Source organism: Vicia villosa, linkage group LG4, assembly GCF_029867415.1.
Source record: "Vicia villosa cultivar HV-30 ecotype Madison, WI linkage group LG4, Vvil1.0, whole genome shotgun sequence".
Taxonomy (NCBI): domain Eukaryota; kingdom Viridiplantae; phylum Streptophyta; class Magnoliopsida; order Fabales; family Fabaceae; genus Vicia; species Vicia villosa.
The window spans coordinates 187,604,424-187,623,186 of NC_081183.1; the positions used below are offsets into that span (position 1 = coordinate 187,604,424).

Below are 18,763 nucleotides of genomic sequence, written 5' to 3' on the forward strand. Positions count from 1 at the left end.
TGCAAAGAATAAGAAGGAGGTGGATTTTGGTTGCCACCCAATACCACTTTCTTAGCAGCATTCTGTGTTGCCTTGGACTTCTTTGATTGGCGTTCTTCATGGGAAACATCATTACCACTGTCCCTTTGGCGGAATTAGTACTAGGAGGATTTGGTCGATTCCCAACCTTCTCACCCCTTTGGTCATGGGATTTCTCGCTACAACCCTCTGAGGTTGGATGTTTCTGGTCCAATTTATTCTCCGACCCAACTTATGTTGGTTTGGTTTGTTCTTGATTTATGGCATTGTTTATTTCCAATACCGCTTCAATGGCACTCCAATAAGGTCCTAAGTAGGGTTTGGTGGGGGAGGCAGAGGAGTATTCACCGCCGCCAACGCCTTCATCCTCTTTGTCACTTCATGTATCAACCTCGTATTAGCAACCTCTATGGTCATGATAGACAATGAAACAAGTGTGAAGAAATATAAAATGACAGTCCCCCTCTCACCTAAAAAATTTCTCCTCTCCTGCGCACCAATTGCCTCACCACGACCGTGTATCAATGTACCTTCTCCTTTGTTACGTCGATGACACGTCTGAAAGGCCAACACTTTTTTTATAGCCTAAACTCTCCCAAAATGCAATTAGGTCAACCTTCAACTCCTCTTCTCGTGGGGTCAAGACGTCAAAAGGAAACACATACTTGTTGGGAGCCCTCGGGAATTATTCTCGACTCCTTTATTTTCAAAATCTATCCCCACATTTGGCTAGCTCCAACCCAATGGGGCAGGAAGGGGAAGAGTTATCCTCCATCAAATTAAAGAAGCTAAAGTGAGTCTCACGACTCTAAAAAACAAACAAGATGTATCGATATTTGAAAAATTTCCTCCTATTAACGTAAACATCAAATACTTTTTTCGAAAAACAAAACAAGAGCAACACTACACTTGCTCTAAACCGAAGTGCGTGTTAGACGGAATAAATTAAAAAATAACAATAAATAAAAAAAATATAATATTTATTGAAAAATTCTTTATTTTTTCAAAACAAAAAATTATAGTTGTACTCAAGAATCCACATTGCACATTTATGTGTTGGACAGGTACAAATCCAATAAATTGCCACAAATAACTCCTCATATTTAAAATTCAGAATATTCTTCCCAAGGTCTACTTAAATCAAAACCTCACATTCCGATTGTGATACTTCACTTCCCTTACCTCACCCTATTCATTCACTTCCCTCTCACTATCTCATTAAGCTCATCACGTATCTATTTGATTCTGCATCTAGAAAAAAAATTATTTTTATTTTAATTCATAAAATTAATTTTAATTAAAATTAAGTTAAAATTAAAATACTAAATCAATTTTTTATTATTTATAATTATAATCTAATTATCAAAATTTCACTGAATAAGTCTAGTGTCGTCCGTATACATACAATTAGATATACTGTGATATCTCTGCAACTTAACAGAACAATTTCTGAATCAATTTTACTTGCACCTAAAAAAAGAAACCTATCACAAACTATTTACCACAAAAAATCCCACCTCTCAAAAATCACCTTTTGTCAGTTTCTGATCTTGGTTAGACACATAAAGATAAGCCTATTGTGAAACAGAATCTGCCACCAAAACAACACCTCATACAAATTTTTCATACCTTAAAAAATATAATTACAAAACCCTTTTAATGCCTTCCACTGAATCTCAATCCTCAAATCTTCAATTCCTTCCATTCATTCTTTCCTAAACGCATATTCACCAACCACCTACCCTTTTCCACCTCATTTTTCACTACTTTTTATCACTCCCACATATTTATTTTTAAATTCTTTAGTCAAAATTAAATTAAATTTTAATTTTAAAAAAATAATATTAAAAAAAGATTTTAATAATTATACACTTACAAATGTCATTTAATAGAAATTCATATCTTACCTTAAAAATTAAGGTCTAATTTACATTTTTAGGGCATATCTGATTTTCTTATTAAAAAATACCTAACATTAAATATCATTGTTTCAATGAATCAGAATATCATACATTTATTTCATACTATTAATATATAATTATTTTTTTATTTTTTTAAAATCACTAAAATAAATATAACTAATATTATTTATATATTATCATCATGCATCACCCTTCACTCACACACACTTCAATGGAATCATAAAACAGAAACATATTCTTCAATTTCCTCAACCAAACCAAAACTCAAAAAAAGAAAACGTCATTTTACTCTGTTTCTCTTCTGTTTTTCTCTGTAACAGCATTCATGGAACGTGCTCGCAGACTCGCAAACCGTGCAACTCTGAAGCGTCTTCTCTCAGAGGCGAAACAGAATCGGAAGAATGAATCAACAACAACAACACCTGTTCCGTTTTCACTCTCTGGTTCTGGTTCATCCTCAAGGTACGTTTCCTCTGTTTCAAACTCTGTTTTCAGAGGCAGAGGATCCAAACCAGACAACAACGTTTCACGACGTGTTGGTGGTGTTGGTGGATTTCTCGGTGTCGGTTATCCATCACAATCTCGATCCATCTCCGTTGAAGCGTTGAAACCGAGTGACACATTTCCGAGACGCCATAACTCAGCTACGCCAGATGAACAAACGAAAATGGCTGAATCTGTTGGTTTCGATAACCTTGATTCACTGGTGGATGCAACAGTGCCGAAATCGATTCGGTTGAAGGAAATGAAGTTCAATAAATTTGATGGTGGATTGACAGAAGGTCAGATGATTGAACACATGAAGGATTTAGCATCGAAGAACAAGGTTTTCAAATCGTATATTGGTATGGGATACTATAACACTCATGTTCCTCCTGTGATTTTGAGGAACATCATGGAGAATCCTGCTTGGTATACACAGTATACGCCTTATCAAGCTGAGATATCGCAAGGTCGTCTTGAATCTTTGTTGAATTTTCAGACCATGATTACTGATCTCACTGGTTTGCCTATGTCAAATGCTTCGTTGCTTGATGAAGGTACTGCTGCTGCGGAAGCAATGTCTATGTGTAATAATATTCAAAAGGGTAAGAAGAAAACTTTCATTATTGCTAGTAATTGTCATCCACAGACCATTGATATATGTCAGACGAGAGCCGATGGATTTGAGCTCAAGGTTGTGGTGAAAGATCTTAAGGATATTGATTACAAATCTGGTGATGTTTGTGGTGTTCTTGTTCAGTATCCTGGTACTGAAGGTGAGGTTTTGGATTATGGTGAGTTTATTAAGAAGGCTCACGCGAATGAGGTTAAGGTTGTTATGGCGAGTGATCTGTTGGCATTGACTGTGTTGAAGCCTCCGGGTGAGTTTGGAGCTGATATCGTTGTTGGTTCGGCTCAGAGATTTGGTGTTCCGATGGGTTATGGTGGTCCTCATGCTGCTTTCTTGGCTACTTCGCAAGAGTATAAGAGGATGATGCCTGGAAGAATCATCGGTGTTAGTGTTGATTCTTCTGGAAAGCAAGCTTTGAGGATGGCTATGCAAACTAGGGAGCAGCATATCCGTAGGGACAAGGCCACCAGCAACATTTGCACTGCTCAGGTAACTTATTATGTGTTGTTTTCTTTGATCAAAATTGATTCTGTCAGAATTGATTTTATAAGATTGGTTTTGGTTGAAGTAATTTATGTTTGGATCGCAAAATCTTTTGTGTCATATAAATGCCACTTTTACTAAATTTCAGAATTGATTATATGTTAATTAAGAAGCTATAAGTCTTAGCTTTTAAGTAGAATAGATTTTGGTTGAGGATTTTATTTGATTCTGGTTGGTTTTGTTTAGGCACTGCTTGCAAACATGGCTGCTATGTATGCTGTATATCATGGACCTGAAGGCCTTAAAGCCATTGCACAAAGGGTTCATGGTCTTGCTGGGGTGTTTGCTCTTGGGTTAAAGAAACTTGGGTTCGAAGTTCAGGATCTTGGCTTCTTCGATACTGTGAAGGTTAAGACTTCAAATGCCAAAGCAATTTCAGACGCTGCTATCAAAAGTGAAATCAATTTGCGTGTTGTAGATGGAAACACTGTAAGTTTTGCATAAATTGTTGTACCAATTCAGTTTGATTATATTTACATGTCTTTGAATTATGATGGAGCTTGTTTGCTTTTCAGATCACTGCTGCTTTTGATGAAACAACCACTTTGGAGGATGTTGATAAGCTTTTCAAAGTTTTCGCTGGTGGCAAGCCTGTACGTTTTAATCATATAGCCATTTTGTATTTGCTTTCGCAATTATCATGATATCATTATTGCATCTAAATTTTTATTTGTCTACAGGTCTCATTCACAGCTGCATCTCTTGCACCAGAATTTCAGAACGCAATTCCTTCTGGATTAGTTAGGGAGAGTCCCTATTTGACACACCCTATCTTTAACACGTATATCCCTTTTCTCAAAAATTCGATTTATGTGGTTGAATATCGTAAGCATACTACAATTTTGTTTCATTTGATTTTTCCTTTATAGGTACCAAACTGAGCATGAGTTGCTGAGATACATTCATAAGCTACAATCAAAAGATCTCTCACTTTGCCACAGTATGATCCCACTTGGATCTTGTACAATGAAGCTGAATGCAACAACTGAAATGATGCCTGTGACATGGCCTAGCTTTACCGATTTGCACCCTTTCGCACCAACTGAACAGGCTCAAGGATATCAGGTACTCCCTCTATCTCATAGTAACTGTTTTTTAAGGTAATGTGCTAGAAAGAAGATATTCTTATATATGTAATAATGCCTTAAAATATAGGATAGTTCTGCGTTTTCTGTGTCTAAACAAGCGAATTTGGTTCCAGGAAATGTTCAGCAATTTGGGTGACCTGTTGTGTACCATTACTGGATTTGACTCCTTCTCTTTGCAACCAAATGCCGGTGCTGCTGGAGAATATGCCGGACTCATGGTTATTCGTGCATATCATGTGGTATGGTAGCTCGTGGACAATTATGAATAACTTTTGTTTAACTTTTATGAATCACACATCTATTGTTCGTATTGGATTTAATAATTTATATATATACCGTTAGTGTAAAGAGTTTTTACAATGTCAAATCAATCAGTCACAATCATCAGACATATGATTGATTATGATATGTTGATAGTGTAAAACATTTTACATTGACAATGTATCACGTGTAGGATATTAAAGATTTTCGTTTGTTTTGATTTTACATTTCATCCAAAAATAATTTACCTCAATTGTGTTGTTTTCTCTTGCTACGTATCTAGATGAAATGCAATGATCTTCCTACATTACTAACTTTGATTAATATTTATAAATTCTTGGTAAGTTTCTTACTTCTTTTGGCTATGTGTAATTGTAGTCAAGAGGTGACCACCACCGCAATGTTTGCATTATACCAGCATCAGCACATGGTACAAATCCTGCTAGTGCTGCCATGGTTGGAATGAAAATTGTTACCATAGGAACTGATGCTAAGGGAAACATTAACATTGAAGAGTTGAAGAAGGCTGCTGAAAAACATAAGGACAACTTATCTGCGTTTATGGTACAAATGTCTTCTTATAGAATCTTACATATAATATTGGTGGTACACTATGTAGCATTGAGTGTGTCAGCATCTATCATTGACACATCTGGTTATATTCAATCACTTTCATTTTTCTTAAATTAATACTGGTTTCTCCGTGTCAATATCATTTTCGGTGTTTATGTGTGTGTCAGTGCTTCATAGATGGTACACTTCTAAATTAAGAGTGTTCTCAAACTTGGACTTTTGTTTGTATTAATTTGATATTTATTTAAATTGTAGGTTACATATCCTTCAACTCATGGTGTTTATGAAGAAGGTATTGATGATATTTGCAAGATTATCCATGATAATGGTGGCCAAGTATACATGGATGGTGCCAACATGAATGCACAGGTTTGTTTTTCTATACACACCTTTAAGTTAATGTATTTTGTATTAGGCCAAGAGTCTGGGAAGTACAGTTCTTACTTATCGGGTAGGCTCAGATGATATTAGAAGTCAATCTCTGGCATTCATGATCGATTCGACTTTAACTCAAGTTCATTAACCACTTGGTTCATTGTCTTCCGAAACTTGACAGTACGAAGCTGTTTACTTGGTTCATGTTTACAGGTAGGACTTACAAGCCCAGGTTGGATTGGAGCAGATGTTTGCCATCTTAATCTCCATAAGACATTTTGCATTCCTCACGGAGGAGGTGGTCCTGGCATGGGTCCTATTGGTGTAAAGAAACACTTGGCACCATTTTTACCTTCACACCCCGTGGTAAGTACTTTTTTCCAGTTTTGGGTCATAGACAGTATGTATAGTATTAGTGAGTTGACTTGTGCGATGCAAAGGTGACATTTGGTTATCAAGTCACGCTCGGCGCACAAAATAGCAAAAAGAAGTGAAGAAAGAACATTGATTAGTTTTTCTTATATTTATATCATCTCTTTTACTATAATGAAGGTGGCAACTGGTGGAATTCCTTTACCTGAAAATCCTCAACCACTTGGTAGTATCTCAGCTGCACCTTGGGGATCAGCACTCATATTGCCAATCTCTTACACATACATAGCCATGATGGGTTCTCAAGGACTCACCGACGCGTCAAAGATAGCCATTTTGAATGCAAACTACATGGCGAAACGATTGGAGGTTTAAGCTTTGTCATAAATTACATTTGTTTTATTTTCTTGTTAGTTTCATGCATGATGAACCTTGGTCTTATACTTATACTTTGATTTCTGTAGAGCTATTACCCAGTTCTTTTCCGCGGAGTCAACGGAACAGTTGCTCATGAATTCATTATTGACTTGAGAGGATTTAAGGTTAGACCACTTGATGATTGAAATTGTTTTTCAAGTAATCATTATAATTATTCAAGCTGTTATTAATTGTATGGTATTTCCTTTGTAGAATACTGCTGGAATTGAGCCTGAAGATGTTGCGAAACGTCTCATGGACTATGGATTTCATGGACCAACAATGTCATGGCCTGTGGCTGGTACACTCATGATTGAGCCTACTGAAAGTGAAAGCAAGGTATGTTATATATGGAAATGAAAGAATTATCCTTGCTTGCGTCTCTTATGCTTTGCAAGTTCTCGTGTAACATCTTATCTGATTCAACTAAACATTATTGCAGGCTGAGTTAGACAGGTATTGTGATGCTCTTATTTCCATTAGAAAAGAAATTGCTGAGATTGAGAAAGGAAATGCTGATGTTCACAACAATGTTCTCAAGGTAAAAGAATCTTTTCTCTTTAGCCAATATTTGAACCTTGATCTTTCAGTTTCTTTAACTCTTAGCTCAAACGAGTTGACACTTATATGTTATTAATAATAGATAATTTGCCGCATTTTTGTTAACAAATTCAGCTTATGAGTGATTATCTAAAATGTTGTGCAGGGAGCCCCTCATCCACCATCACTGCTCATGGCTGATGCATGGACCAAACCATACTCCAGGGACTATGCAGCCTTCCCTGCTGCATGGCTCCGTGGTGCCAAGTTTTGGCCTACCACAGGTAATCAACTAATCATGTTGCTTAAGTAATTATATGACTCCTTGGTGGATGTTTGAGTAAAATAGCTGGAATAAGTGCTTACTCAATAAGCTATTCTGTGTGTTTTTGTGTATCAGGACGTGTTGATAATGTGTACGGTGACCGCAACCTGGTTTGCACCCTTCTCCCAGCATCACAGGCTGTTGAAGAACAAGCTGCTGCAACTGCATAATAGTGTTATTCCTTTGTTACTTATATTTTAATTTCCAGTTGTACATAGAATATTCCTATTCGTGATACAGTCACTGCAGCTGCTATTGACTTTTGCTTCCTCCTTGATAATGATGATCATCTACTTCTCTTATTAAGTTTCATATCATGAAACTATTTCATCCAACCATAACTCATATCCCTCTCTCCTCAGCCTAAAAGGCTAAAAGCAAGATGAAAGTTATTCCTATGCAGAAAAAAAAGCCAAAAAAGTATGTTATATTACTGCTGCTATTTGAATTTTAGGAATGTATCTTATGCCTACATGTCATTGAAATGTGAAACATGAATTTTATTCATGTAAATAAAGATGCATCTAAAACAAAAAAAGAAAACTTAGCAATAGTTCCTTTTCAGAAATATTGTACTTGATCATTATACTCAATTGATGTTTTAGCCAAGTCATGTCATGTTAAACTCAATACTTTCCTCTCTTACAAATCAAAAAACACTCAACAGATTATAATTATAGAGAAACCAACTTCTTCGGTTAAGAAGTTGATGTTTTAAGAATCTCTACAAGTTATTTTTTACTTCAACACCATCTTTGGGGAAAGAATTGCATAAAAATCTTTTAATTGTCTCGTACGAGCTTAACTTGTATTCTTAACTTATTTTAAATGTTTGATAGTTCACCCTCGATAACTAAGAACTAAGAACGCGTTCAAATAGAAGAATCATTCTCCACCGAAATTGTCTTACTAATCTTCTAAAATGTTGCAAAAATATAAAAAATATTCACATGTTTTTACAATGTATGAAATTTTTTTACGTCAAAGATCTTTAAGTTATTTGTGTAATAGGTTAGTCTTTTAAGTTTTTTTTTTTTGTTTGTAATAGTTTGGTCTTTTAAGTTATTAAACGTGTGCTCCGTTGCCATTTTTTAAAAATTTTGTTTTAAAAATGAATATATAGCATTAATGTGAGTGAGGTGTCAATAACCGTTTAATAGTAATTTAAAAATAAATTAGCAACAAGAGACGAAGGAGAAATGGAAGACGCATAAATCCCTAAAAAATCTCTAAACGCATAAACGGACGAACGCAAAAGGAAGGAGAGGAACTTAAGGACGAACGAAGAAGGGATCACCGAGGAACACAGGGACGAACGAAAGAGGTGAGCGACACAAGGATGAATAAAAAAGAGAGAAGGAGGATTCAAAGGATTCACAGTGCTAATATGTTTGATTGAACGACTGAGAAGAACAAACAAGTGAAGGGAAAGAACAAAGGAAAAGAAGAGAAAGTGAGAAATTCAAATGAATAGAAGGAGAGAAAGTGAGATTTTAAACTCAAATTCTGTAGTCAAATAAAATGAGGAGAAACCTTTTTTATAGGGAAAAATTTGGCCAAAAAAGGAAATGATTCATAGAAAATTTTAATGTTCTAATCGATTAACCTTATTTGTTAATTGATTAGACAATTCAAATGTGGAAAGTTTTTGAATTTCGCTGTCATTAATCAATTTAAGGCTTCGCTAATCAATTGGAGACATTACAAATGTGTTCATCAATTAATCCTAGTTGGCAATCAATAAATAACTGTAAAATACATTCATAATTAATTAAATGAGTCATTAATCAATTAAGTATGCATATGTTTGGTGTGAAACAAAGGTAAATTTTACAATTATCATATTCACAAAGACCGGTGGTTTTAAAGACCGTTCAACATTTTTTAATACTCTAAGTAGAGAAAGGTTGCATATTTGTTGTGATGTGTAATTAAATGACATAAAGTAAAATGGAGATTTTGGTGTTAATAGTAAGAAAACTTGATAGGGGTAGATTTTTTCATTATGGATTTTGAAGGATAGAAAAACACTTAGAAAGGGGGGGGGGTTTGAATAAGTGTAGCTTTAAAAACTGGACAGATAAAAATAAATTGCACAGTTATTTTTATCCTGGTTCGTTGTTAACTAAACTACTCCAGTCCACCCCCGCAGAGATGATTTACCTCAACTGAGGATTTAATCCACTAATCGCACGGATTACAATGGTTCTCCACTTAGTCAGCAACTAAGTCTTCCAGAGTCTTCTGATCACACACTGATCACTCCAGGAACAACTGCTTAGATACCCTCTAAGACTTTTCTAGAGTCTTCTGATCCACACGATCACTCTAGTTACAACCTGCTTAGATAACCTCTAAGACTTCCTAGAGTATACTGATCCACACGATCACTCTAGTTCCTTACAACTTAATGTAATCAATTCTAAGAGTATTACAATTGCTTCTTAAAAGCTATAATCACAAACTGTGATATTTCTCTTAACGTTTAAGCTTAATCTCACTAATATATTACAACAGCAATGTAGTGAGCTTTGATGAAGATGAAGATTCTGAGCTTTGAATAGAACAGAGTTTCAGCAAGTTAATATGAGTTGTTTTGTGTAGAATCGTTAACCTTGCTTCTCATCAGAACTTCATATTTATAGGCGTTGGAGAAGATGACCGTTGAGTGCATTTAATGCTTTGCGTGTTCCGTACAGCATCGCATTTAATGTTATACGCTTTTGTCAACTACCTCGAGCCTTGTTCACGCTGTGTCTACTGACGTTGCCTATAATAGCTTTTAACGTTCCTTTTGTCAGTCAGCGTAGCTTGCCACTTGTACTTCCTTCTGATCTGATGTTTGTGAATACAACGTTTGAATATCATCAGAGTCAAACAGCTTGGTGCAAAGCATCTTCTGATCTTCTGACCTTGAAGTGCTTCTGAGCGTGATACCATCAGAACTTCAGTGCTTCTGATCTCATGTTCTTCTGATGCTTCCATAGACCCATGTTCTGATTCTGCTTCGACCATCTTCTGATGTCTTGCCAGACCATGTTCTGATGTTGCATGCTGAACCCTTGAGACAAAGCTTCTGAGCGCTGAATTATGCATACTCTTTATATATTTCCTGAAAAGGAAATTGCATTGGATTAGAGTACCATATTATCTTAAGCAAAATTCATATTATTGTTATCATCAAAACTAAGATAATTGATCAGAACAAATCTTGTTCTAACAATCTCCCCCTTTTTGATGATGACAAAAACATATATAAATGATATGAATTTGCGATCAGAAAGAGCAGACGACAAAAGACAAATTACACAGCTATAGCATAAGCATATGAATATGTCTCCCCCTGAGATTAACAATCTCCCCCTGAGATAAATAATCTCCCCCTGAAATAAATACTCGAAGAACTTTAATAAAAGACTTCCCTGATTATTTCGGTAGAGACGATCACATAAGCTTCTGTCTTCAGAGAATTCATAGCTTCTGACTTCTGCTTCCATTGGACAGCTTCAGAACTAGAATTTCTTTAGATCCCTAGAACACTCACAGCTTCTGATTCCTGCTTCCATCTAGGACAGCTTCAGAACTTGAATTTCTTTGATCTTCAAAACATTCACAGCTTCTGATTTCTGCTTCCATTTAGGACAGCTTCAGAACTTGAATTTCTTTGATCTTCAGAACATTCACAGCTTCTGATTTCTGCTTCCATTTAGGACAGCTTCAGAACTTGAGTTTTCTGGATCTTTAGAACAATCACAGCTTCTGATTTCTGCTTCCCTCGGATAGCTTCAGAGCTTGAATTTCTACCAACCTCACTTCATGCTAGATTTGTATCAGAACATTGTTGAATGTACCAGAGCATCATCAGAGCATCTCTACATCCTGAAATGTTACAGAACAAAAACTAAACGACAAAAGTCAGCATGAACGAGTCAGAACATAAAATGTATATTAGAACACATGATATGTATCAGAGCCATATAGGCTAAAATAATGTTATCAGAGCAAATAGAATTTTGTCAGAGCAGATAGACAAATATGGATCAAATTCTATTATCAGTGCTTCTGATTCATTCTTCTTTCTTGCTTCTGATTTCTGAAGCTTGACAGCACTCAGCTTGCTTCAGTTTCCATGAGCTTATTCTTTTTACAGAATAACAGCACTCAGCTTGCTTCAGTTTCCATGAGCTTATTCTTTTTACAGAATAACACTTCTTATGGTTTTGCTTCTTGTGTTTGCTTTGAAGATTCTCTTCACTTCTTTATACCTCCAAAACACTTAAACCATATAGAACTTGCAGTTCTTGTTAGTAAATGTGTGGGAGCTTTACCCAGCAACTGATAGATTAATCAAATCATTTATCATTTATCTTCTCCCCCTTTTTGTCATAACATCAAAAAGAATATATCAAAAGATTCAGATGAATAAAACGACAAATAAAATCACTGGAATGTAAAAACAAAGAAACTTTTCATTGATAATCAAAAAACATTACAAGAGAGGAATGCAGGAAAACAGATGCAACAAGGAAAGAAAACTACTAAGACCAAAGACTAAGATCCTAGCCTACGCAAAATCCGCGCCAGAACATCATGAATCCCGTCAGTGCTTGTAGCTTGCCTTTCCATGAAGGAGCGAAACTCAGCATTGGCTACTTCTTGCGCGTCCAAACGAGAAGCCAGCATAGCTTGATTCTGATGAAGGGCTTCCAAGGTCTCCATCAGAGCTGAGGTTTCACCAGAAGAAGAGGCACCTGAATTTCTGCCAAAAGAGACAGCAATCTCAGCAGGGTGATCTTCTGGGAGATCTTCAGCTTGTGCATCTTCCATTTCCTCATCTGAGTCTGACTCAGAAGTAGCCTTAGCATATTCTGGTTCAGGCAGCTCAGAAGTTCCATCTTCCAACGCTTGAAGAATAGCTGCTAGGTTTGTTGGAGGAGTAGGACCAGCAACTTCAGCAGGATAAACCACTACTGGAAAGACCATGTGAGGTGCTTTGTCAGAGGGGTTCATTCTGAACCAGTTAAACAACCACTGAAAATCTCCAGTCAGCACAGGGAACCATGGTTTCCACACCACGATGTCTCTGCAGAGATTTTCTTCTTCCAACTCATCTGCAGGTATCTTCTTCTCAAGAACACTTCTGTTCCTGATGAGATGGTGATAGCTGCTTTCACCAGCTTCCAACCGAAGACCACGAATACCAGGAGCTTCAGACATGATCCTTCTCTGAGTGTCTGTAGCCCTAACCAGAAAATCCTGACGAAAGGTATCCCAAAGGTTGCTTGTAGCATACTCATCCAGATGGTTAAGGTGAGCAGCACCCAGAATCTCCAACCAGCCATTTACATCAGAATGTAAAAGCTCCAGAAATGATTGAGTGGTAGGGGTTGGAGGGTTGACAGTGAACCTGGAGTCGGGAAGAACAACACTATAGGGATTAGGTGTTCTGGTGGGAAAAGGGTGTGAGAGAGATGAAGGAATATCTGATGGATGGGTTGAAGGAGAGGAGATATCAGATGGTGAAGAAGGTGGTTCCGAGAGGATGAATGAGGAGGAAGAGGTGGTGGAGGTCTTTGAAGAGGGAGGTGATTGAGGGGTACCGTCAAGGGGTTGATACACACGTCTAGAGTAATTTCCAGACATCATAGCTTCAAATGGGTTCACTTTGATAGGGTCAAAGGTGATCCTTACTCTTTTTGGTTTGGTTTCTGGTTCAGCAGTTGCCTTTCTCTTTTGTTTCCGATCATTATCTTGATTTCCAGAGCTTGACGATGGATTCATGATGAAGTTGCAGATATTGGAAACTGCTAGGGTTTATGATATGAGTGCAAAGAGAGAGAACGAAAAAGAAACTGAATGCAAAGTGAGAGAAATATAAGAGGGAAAAGAAACGTTTGAAGAATATAAAAAGAAAACTGAAAGAGAGTAAATGATGAAAAGCATTTAATGTTTCGTGACGTGAGGAGAGATAATAATGACAAAAGACGTGATTTGCACAGTTACCTAAGTAGACGTCCCCTCAACTGCACGCACGCTTGTCCAGGAATAGTGAACACGTGTTTACCATCTGGATAGCCAGTTACAGCTGTTTTGCTTTTAAAGAGATTCTGAATCAACTTAGACAATGAAACGTTAGTAATAACTGAGTCACAATTTCTAATTGATTTCAATCAGAACTTCTTAAAACAAATTTTATTTCAGAAGATACCCATACATAAGAACTTCTCATCTTCTCATTCTGGGCTTGTTTCTGAAGACCCATTTTGTACCTATTATATTGAATCCATCTGGTCTAGGAACAAGATCCCAAACATCATTCCTTGTAAACTGATTCAGTTCTTCTTGCATAGCAATTATCCAGTCTGGATCTTCTAGAGCATGATCAACAGAAGTTGGCTCGATCAAAGATACAAGACCTAATTGACAATCTGCATTGTTCTTAAGGAATGCTCTTGATCTGATTGGATCATCCTTCTTTCCAAGAATGACATCTTCTGAATGACCAGAGATGAGTCTGGATGATCTTCTGACAGATGGTTCTTCAGAAATGTTTAGATTCTCCAGAGAAGCTGATACTTGATCTTCAGATTCTTTGCTTCTGAGAAGCTCTGCTTCTGATGCGTTGCTTCTTGGCTCAACAACTTCTGATATATCAATATCACAATCTGCAAAATTATCAAACTGCTTTGGTTTTTCAGAACCAAGCTTATCATCAAACCTGATATTGATTGATTCTTCCACAATCAATGTTTCAGTATTGTATACTCTGTAGCCTTTTGAGCGTTCAGAATATCCAAGAAGGAAACATTTTTGTGCTTTGGAATCAAACTTACCAAGATGATCTTTAGTGTTCAGAATAAAGCATACACATCCAAAAGGATGGAAATATGAAATGTTGGGCTTTTTGTTCTTCCACAATTCATAAGGAGTCTTATTTAGAATAGGTCTGATAGAGATTCTATTCTGAATATAGCATGCAGTGTTTATTGCTTCTGCCCAGAAATGCTTAGCCATATTAGTTTCATTGATCATGGTTCTGGCCATTTCTTGCAGAGTCCTATTCTTTCGTTCTACAACTCCATTTTGCTGTGGAGTTCTAGGACAAGAGAAATCATGGGCAATACCATTTTCTTTGAAGAATTCTTCAAAGGATCTGTTCTCAAATTCACCACCATGATCACTTCTGACCTTTATGATTTTACACTCTTTTTCAAATTGAATCTGAATGCAGAAATCAAAGAACACTGAATGAGTCTCATCCTTGTGTTTCAAGAATTTTACCCACGTCCAGCGGCTATAATCATCTACGATGACTAATCCATATTTCTTCCCTCTGACAGATGCTGTTTTGACTGGGCCAAACAGATCAATGTGCAAGAGTTCTAATGGCCTTGAGGTAGAAACAACATTCTTGGACTTGAATGCAGGTTTGGAGAACTTGCCCTTCTGACATGCTTCACAAAGAGCATCTGATTTGAATTTCAGATTAGGGAGTCCTCTGACAAGATCCAGTTTGTTAATCTGAGAAATCTTTCTCAAACTAGCATGACCTAATCTTCTGTGCCAGACCCACTGCTCTTCAGAAACAGACATAAGACAAGTCACCTTCTGACTCATAAGATCTTGCAGATCTGTCTTATAAATGTTATTCTTCCTCTTGCCTGTAAATAGGATTGAGCCATCCTTCTGATTTACAGCCTTGCAAGTCTTTTGATTAAAGATTATATCATAACCATTGTCACTCAATTGACTGATAGATAAGAGGTTATGTGTTAATCCTTCTACAAGAAGTACATTAGAAATGGAAAGAGAGTTACCAGACTTTATAGTTCCAGAGCCAATTATCTTGCCCTTCTGATCTCCTCCAAACTTGACTTCTCCTCCAGACTTAAGCACCAGGTCTTGGAACATAGACCTTCTTCCTGTCATGTGTCGTGAGCATCCAGAGTCCAGGTACCATGACATGTTGTGCTTTGTCCTTTTTGCAGCCAAGGATATATGCAATAGGAATAATCTTATCCTTAGGTACCCACATCTTCTTGGGTCCTTTCTTGTTAGATTTTCTCAAGTTCTGATTGAACTTGGGTTTAACATTGTAAGCAATAGGAGGAACAGCATGATAATTTTTAATGTGAGTTTCATGATATTTCCTAGGTTGTGTCACATGCTTTTTGGTGTGTGTTATGTGAAAACTTTGAGCATGTGAAGTGTGCTTAATATCATGGGAGTGGCCATACTTGAACTGATCATACAATGGCTTGTATGTGAATTTCATTTCATCAACAGGTTCAAGTTTGTATGGGGTTTCACCCTCAAAACCAATGCCAACTCTTTTGTTTCCAGACACAGCATATATCATAGAAGCTAGCTGACTTCTGCCAATACTTCTAGATAAGAACTTCCTGAAACTTAAATCATATTCTTTCAGAATATGGTTTAGACTAGGAGTGGATTTTTCTGAATCAGAAGGAGATCCAACATTATTGGATAATTTTAAAAGTTTTTCTTTTAATTCAGAATTTTCCAACTCAAGCTTCTTTGTTTCAAATTCAAATAGCTTTTTCAGCTTTTTGTATTTGAGACTAATCTGAGACTTGAATTCCAGAAGTTCAGTTAGACCGGAAACTAACTCATCTCTAGTAAGTTCAGAAAATACCTCTTCAGAATCTGATTCTGATGTAGATTCTGATCCGTCATCTTCTGTCGCCATCAGCGCACAGTTAGCCTGCTCATCTTCAGAGTCTGAATCATCTTCTGACTCATCCCAGGTTGCCATAAGACCTTTCTTCTTATGAAACTTCTTCTTGGGATTTTCCTTCTGAAGTTTTGGACATTCATTCTTGAAGTGTCCAGGCTCATTGCATTCATAGCACATGACCTTCTTCTTGTCAAATCTTCTGTCATCAGAAGATTCTCCACGTTCAAATTTCTTTGAACTTCTGACGCCTCTGAACTTCCTTTGCTTGTTCTTCCAGAGTTGATTTAGCCTTCTGGAGATCAAGGACAGTTCATCTTCTTCTTCAGATTCTGATTCTTCAGGATCTTCTTCTCTAGCCTGAAAAGCGTTAGTGCATTTCTTGATATTGGATTTTAATGCAATAGACTTACCTTTCTTTTGAGGCTCATTTGCGTCCAGCTCTATTTCATGGCTTCTCAAGGCACTGATAAGCTCTTCCAGAGAAACTTCATTCAGATTCTTTGTAATCTTGAATGCAGTCACCATAGGACCCCATCTTCTGGGTAAGCTTCTGATGATCTTCTTTACGTGATCAGCCTTGGTGTATCCCTTGTCAAGAACTCTCAATCAAGCAGTAAGAGTTTGAAATCTTGAAAACATCTTTTCAATGTCTTCATCATCCTCCATCTTGAAGGCTTCATACTTCTGGATTAAAGCGAGAGCTTTAGTCTCCTTGACTTGAGCATTTCCTTCATGAGTCATTTTCAAGGACTCATATATGTCATAGGCCGTTTCCCTGTTAGATATCTTCTCATACTCAGCATGAGAGATAGCATTCAGCAAAACAGTTCTGCATTTATGATGATTCCTGAAAAGCTTCTTCTGATCATCATTCATTTCTTGCCTTGTCAGCTTTACGCCACTGGCATTTACTGGATGTTTGTAACCATCCATCAGAAGATCCCATAGATCACCATCTAGACCAAGAAAGTAACTTTCCAGTTTATCTTTCCAGTATTCAAAGTTTTCACCATCAAATACCGGCGGTCTAGTATAACCATTGTTACCGTTGTGTTGCTCAGCAGAGCCAGATGTAGATGCAGGTGTAGACTTTGCAGTTTCATCAGCCATCTTTTACTGAAGCGTTTTTCTCTTCCTGAATCTTTTCTAAACACGGTTAAGTGCTTGCACCTTAGAACCGGCGCTCTGATGCCAATTGAAGGATAGAAAAACACTTAGAAAGGGGGGGGGGGTTTGAATAAGTGTAGCTTTAAAAACTGGACAGATAAAAATAAATTGCACAGTTATTTTTATCCTGGTTCGTTGTTAACTAAACTACTCCAGTCCACCCCCGCAGAGATGATTTACCTCAACTGAGGATTTAATCCACTAATCGCACGGATTACAATGGTTCTCCACTTAGTCAGCAACTAAGTCTTCCAGAGTCTTCTGATCACACACTGATCACTCCAGGAACAACTGCTTAGATACCCTCTAAGACTTTTCTAGAGTCTTCTGATCCACACGATCACTCTAGTTACAACCTGCTTAGATAACCTCTAAGACTTCCTAGAGTATACTGATCCACACGATCACTCTAGTTCCTTACAACTTAATGTAATCAATTCTAAGAGTATTACAATTGCTTCTTAAAAGCTATAATCACAAACTGTGATATTTCTCTTAACGTTTAAGCTTAATCTCACTAATATATTACAACAGCAATGTAATGAGCTTTGATGAAGATGAAGATTCTGAGCTTTGAATAGAACAGAGTTTCAGCAAGTTAATATGAGTTGTTTTGTGTAGAATCGTTAACCTTGCTTCTCATCAGAACTTCATATTTATAGGCGTTGGAGAAGATGACCGTTGAGTGCATTTAATGCTTTGCGTGTTCCGTACAGCATCGCATTTAATGTTATACGCTTTTGTCAACTACCTCGAGCCTTGTTCACGCTGTGTCTACTGACGTTGCCTATAATAGCTTTTAACGTTCCTTTTGTCAGTCAGCGTAGCTTGCCACTTGTACTTCCTTCTGATCTGATGTTTGTGAATACAACGTTTGAATATCATCAGAGTCAAACAGCTTGGTGCAAAGCATCTTCTGATCTTCTGACCTTGAAGTGCTTCTGAGCGTGATACCATCAGAACTTCAGTGCTTCTGATCTCATGTTCTTCTGATGCTTCCATAGACCCATGTTCTGATTCTGCTTCGACCATCTTCTGATGTCTTGCCAGACCATGTTCTGATGTTGCATGCTGAACCCTTGAGACAAAGCTTCTGAGCGCTGAATTATGCATACTCTTTATATATTTCCTGAAAAGGAAATTGCATTGGATTAGAGTACCATATTATGTTAAGCAAAATTCATATTATTGTTATCATCAAAACTAAGATAATTGATCAGAACAAATCTTGTTCTAACAGATTTATCATACACATCCATAGGTTAGTAATATGCTCGTCCACTCAGCTATTAATATTACCACATGTTTCTTTTATTCGTATCTCCTTCCGATCTCAACTCTGTGAGATCA

The 18,763-nt window shown here is 37.0% G+C and overlaps 1 protein-coding gene across 1 annotated transcript; it reads left to right on the forward strand.

The window, feature by feature from the left end:
- The first annotated feature begins 2,123 nt into the window (after window positions 1-2,123).
- LOC131596406 (glycine dehydrogenase (decarboxylating), mitochondrial) lies at window positions 2,124-7,860 on the forward strand. The gene is made up of 15 exons (XM_058869047.1): window positions 2,124-3,543; window positions 3,784-4,026; window positions 4,113-4,190; window positions 4,278-4,378; window positions 4,467-4,662; window positions 4,799-4,924; window positions 5,325-5,510; window positions 5,775-5,888; window positions 6,108-6,260; window positions 6,447-6,635; window positions 6,731-6,808; window positions 6,897-7,022; window positions 7,126-7,224; window positions 7,390-7,507; window positions 7,624-7,860. The coding sequence occupies exons 1-15, from the start codon at window positions 2,266-2,268 to the stop codon at window positions 7,716-7,718; spliced, it is 3,180 nt and encodes a 1,059-aa protein (XP_058725030.1). The 5' UTR covers window positions 2,124-2,265; the 3' UTR covers window positions 7,719-7,860.
- The last annotated feature ends 10,903 nt before the right edge of the window (window positions 7,861-18,763 follow it).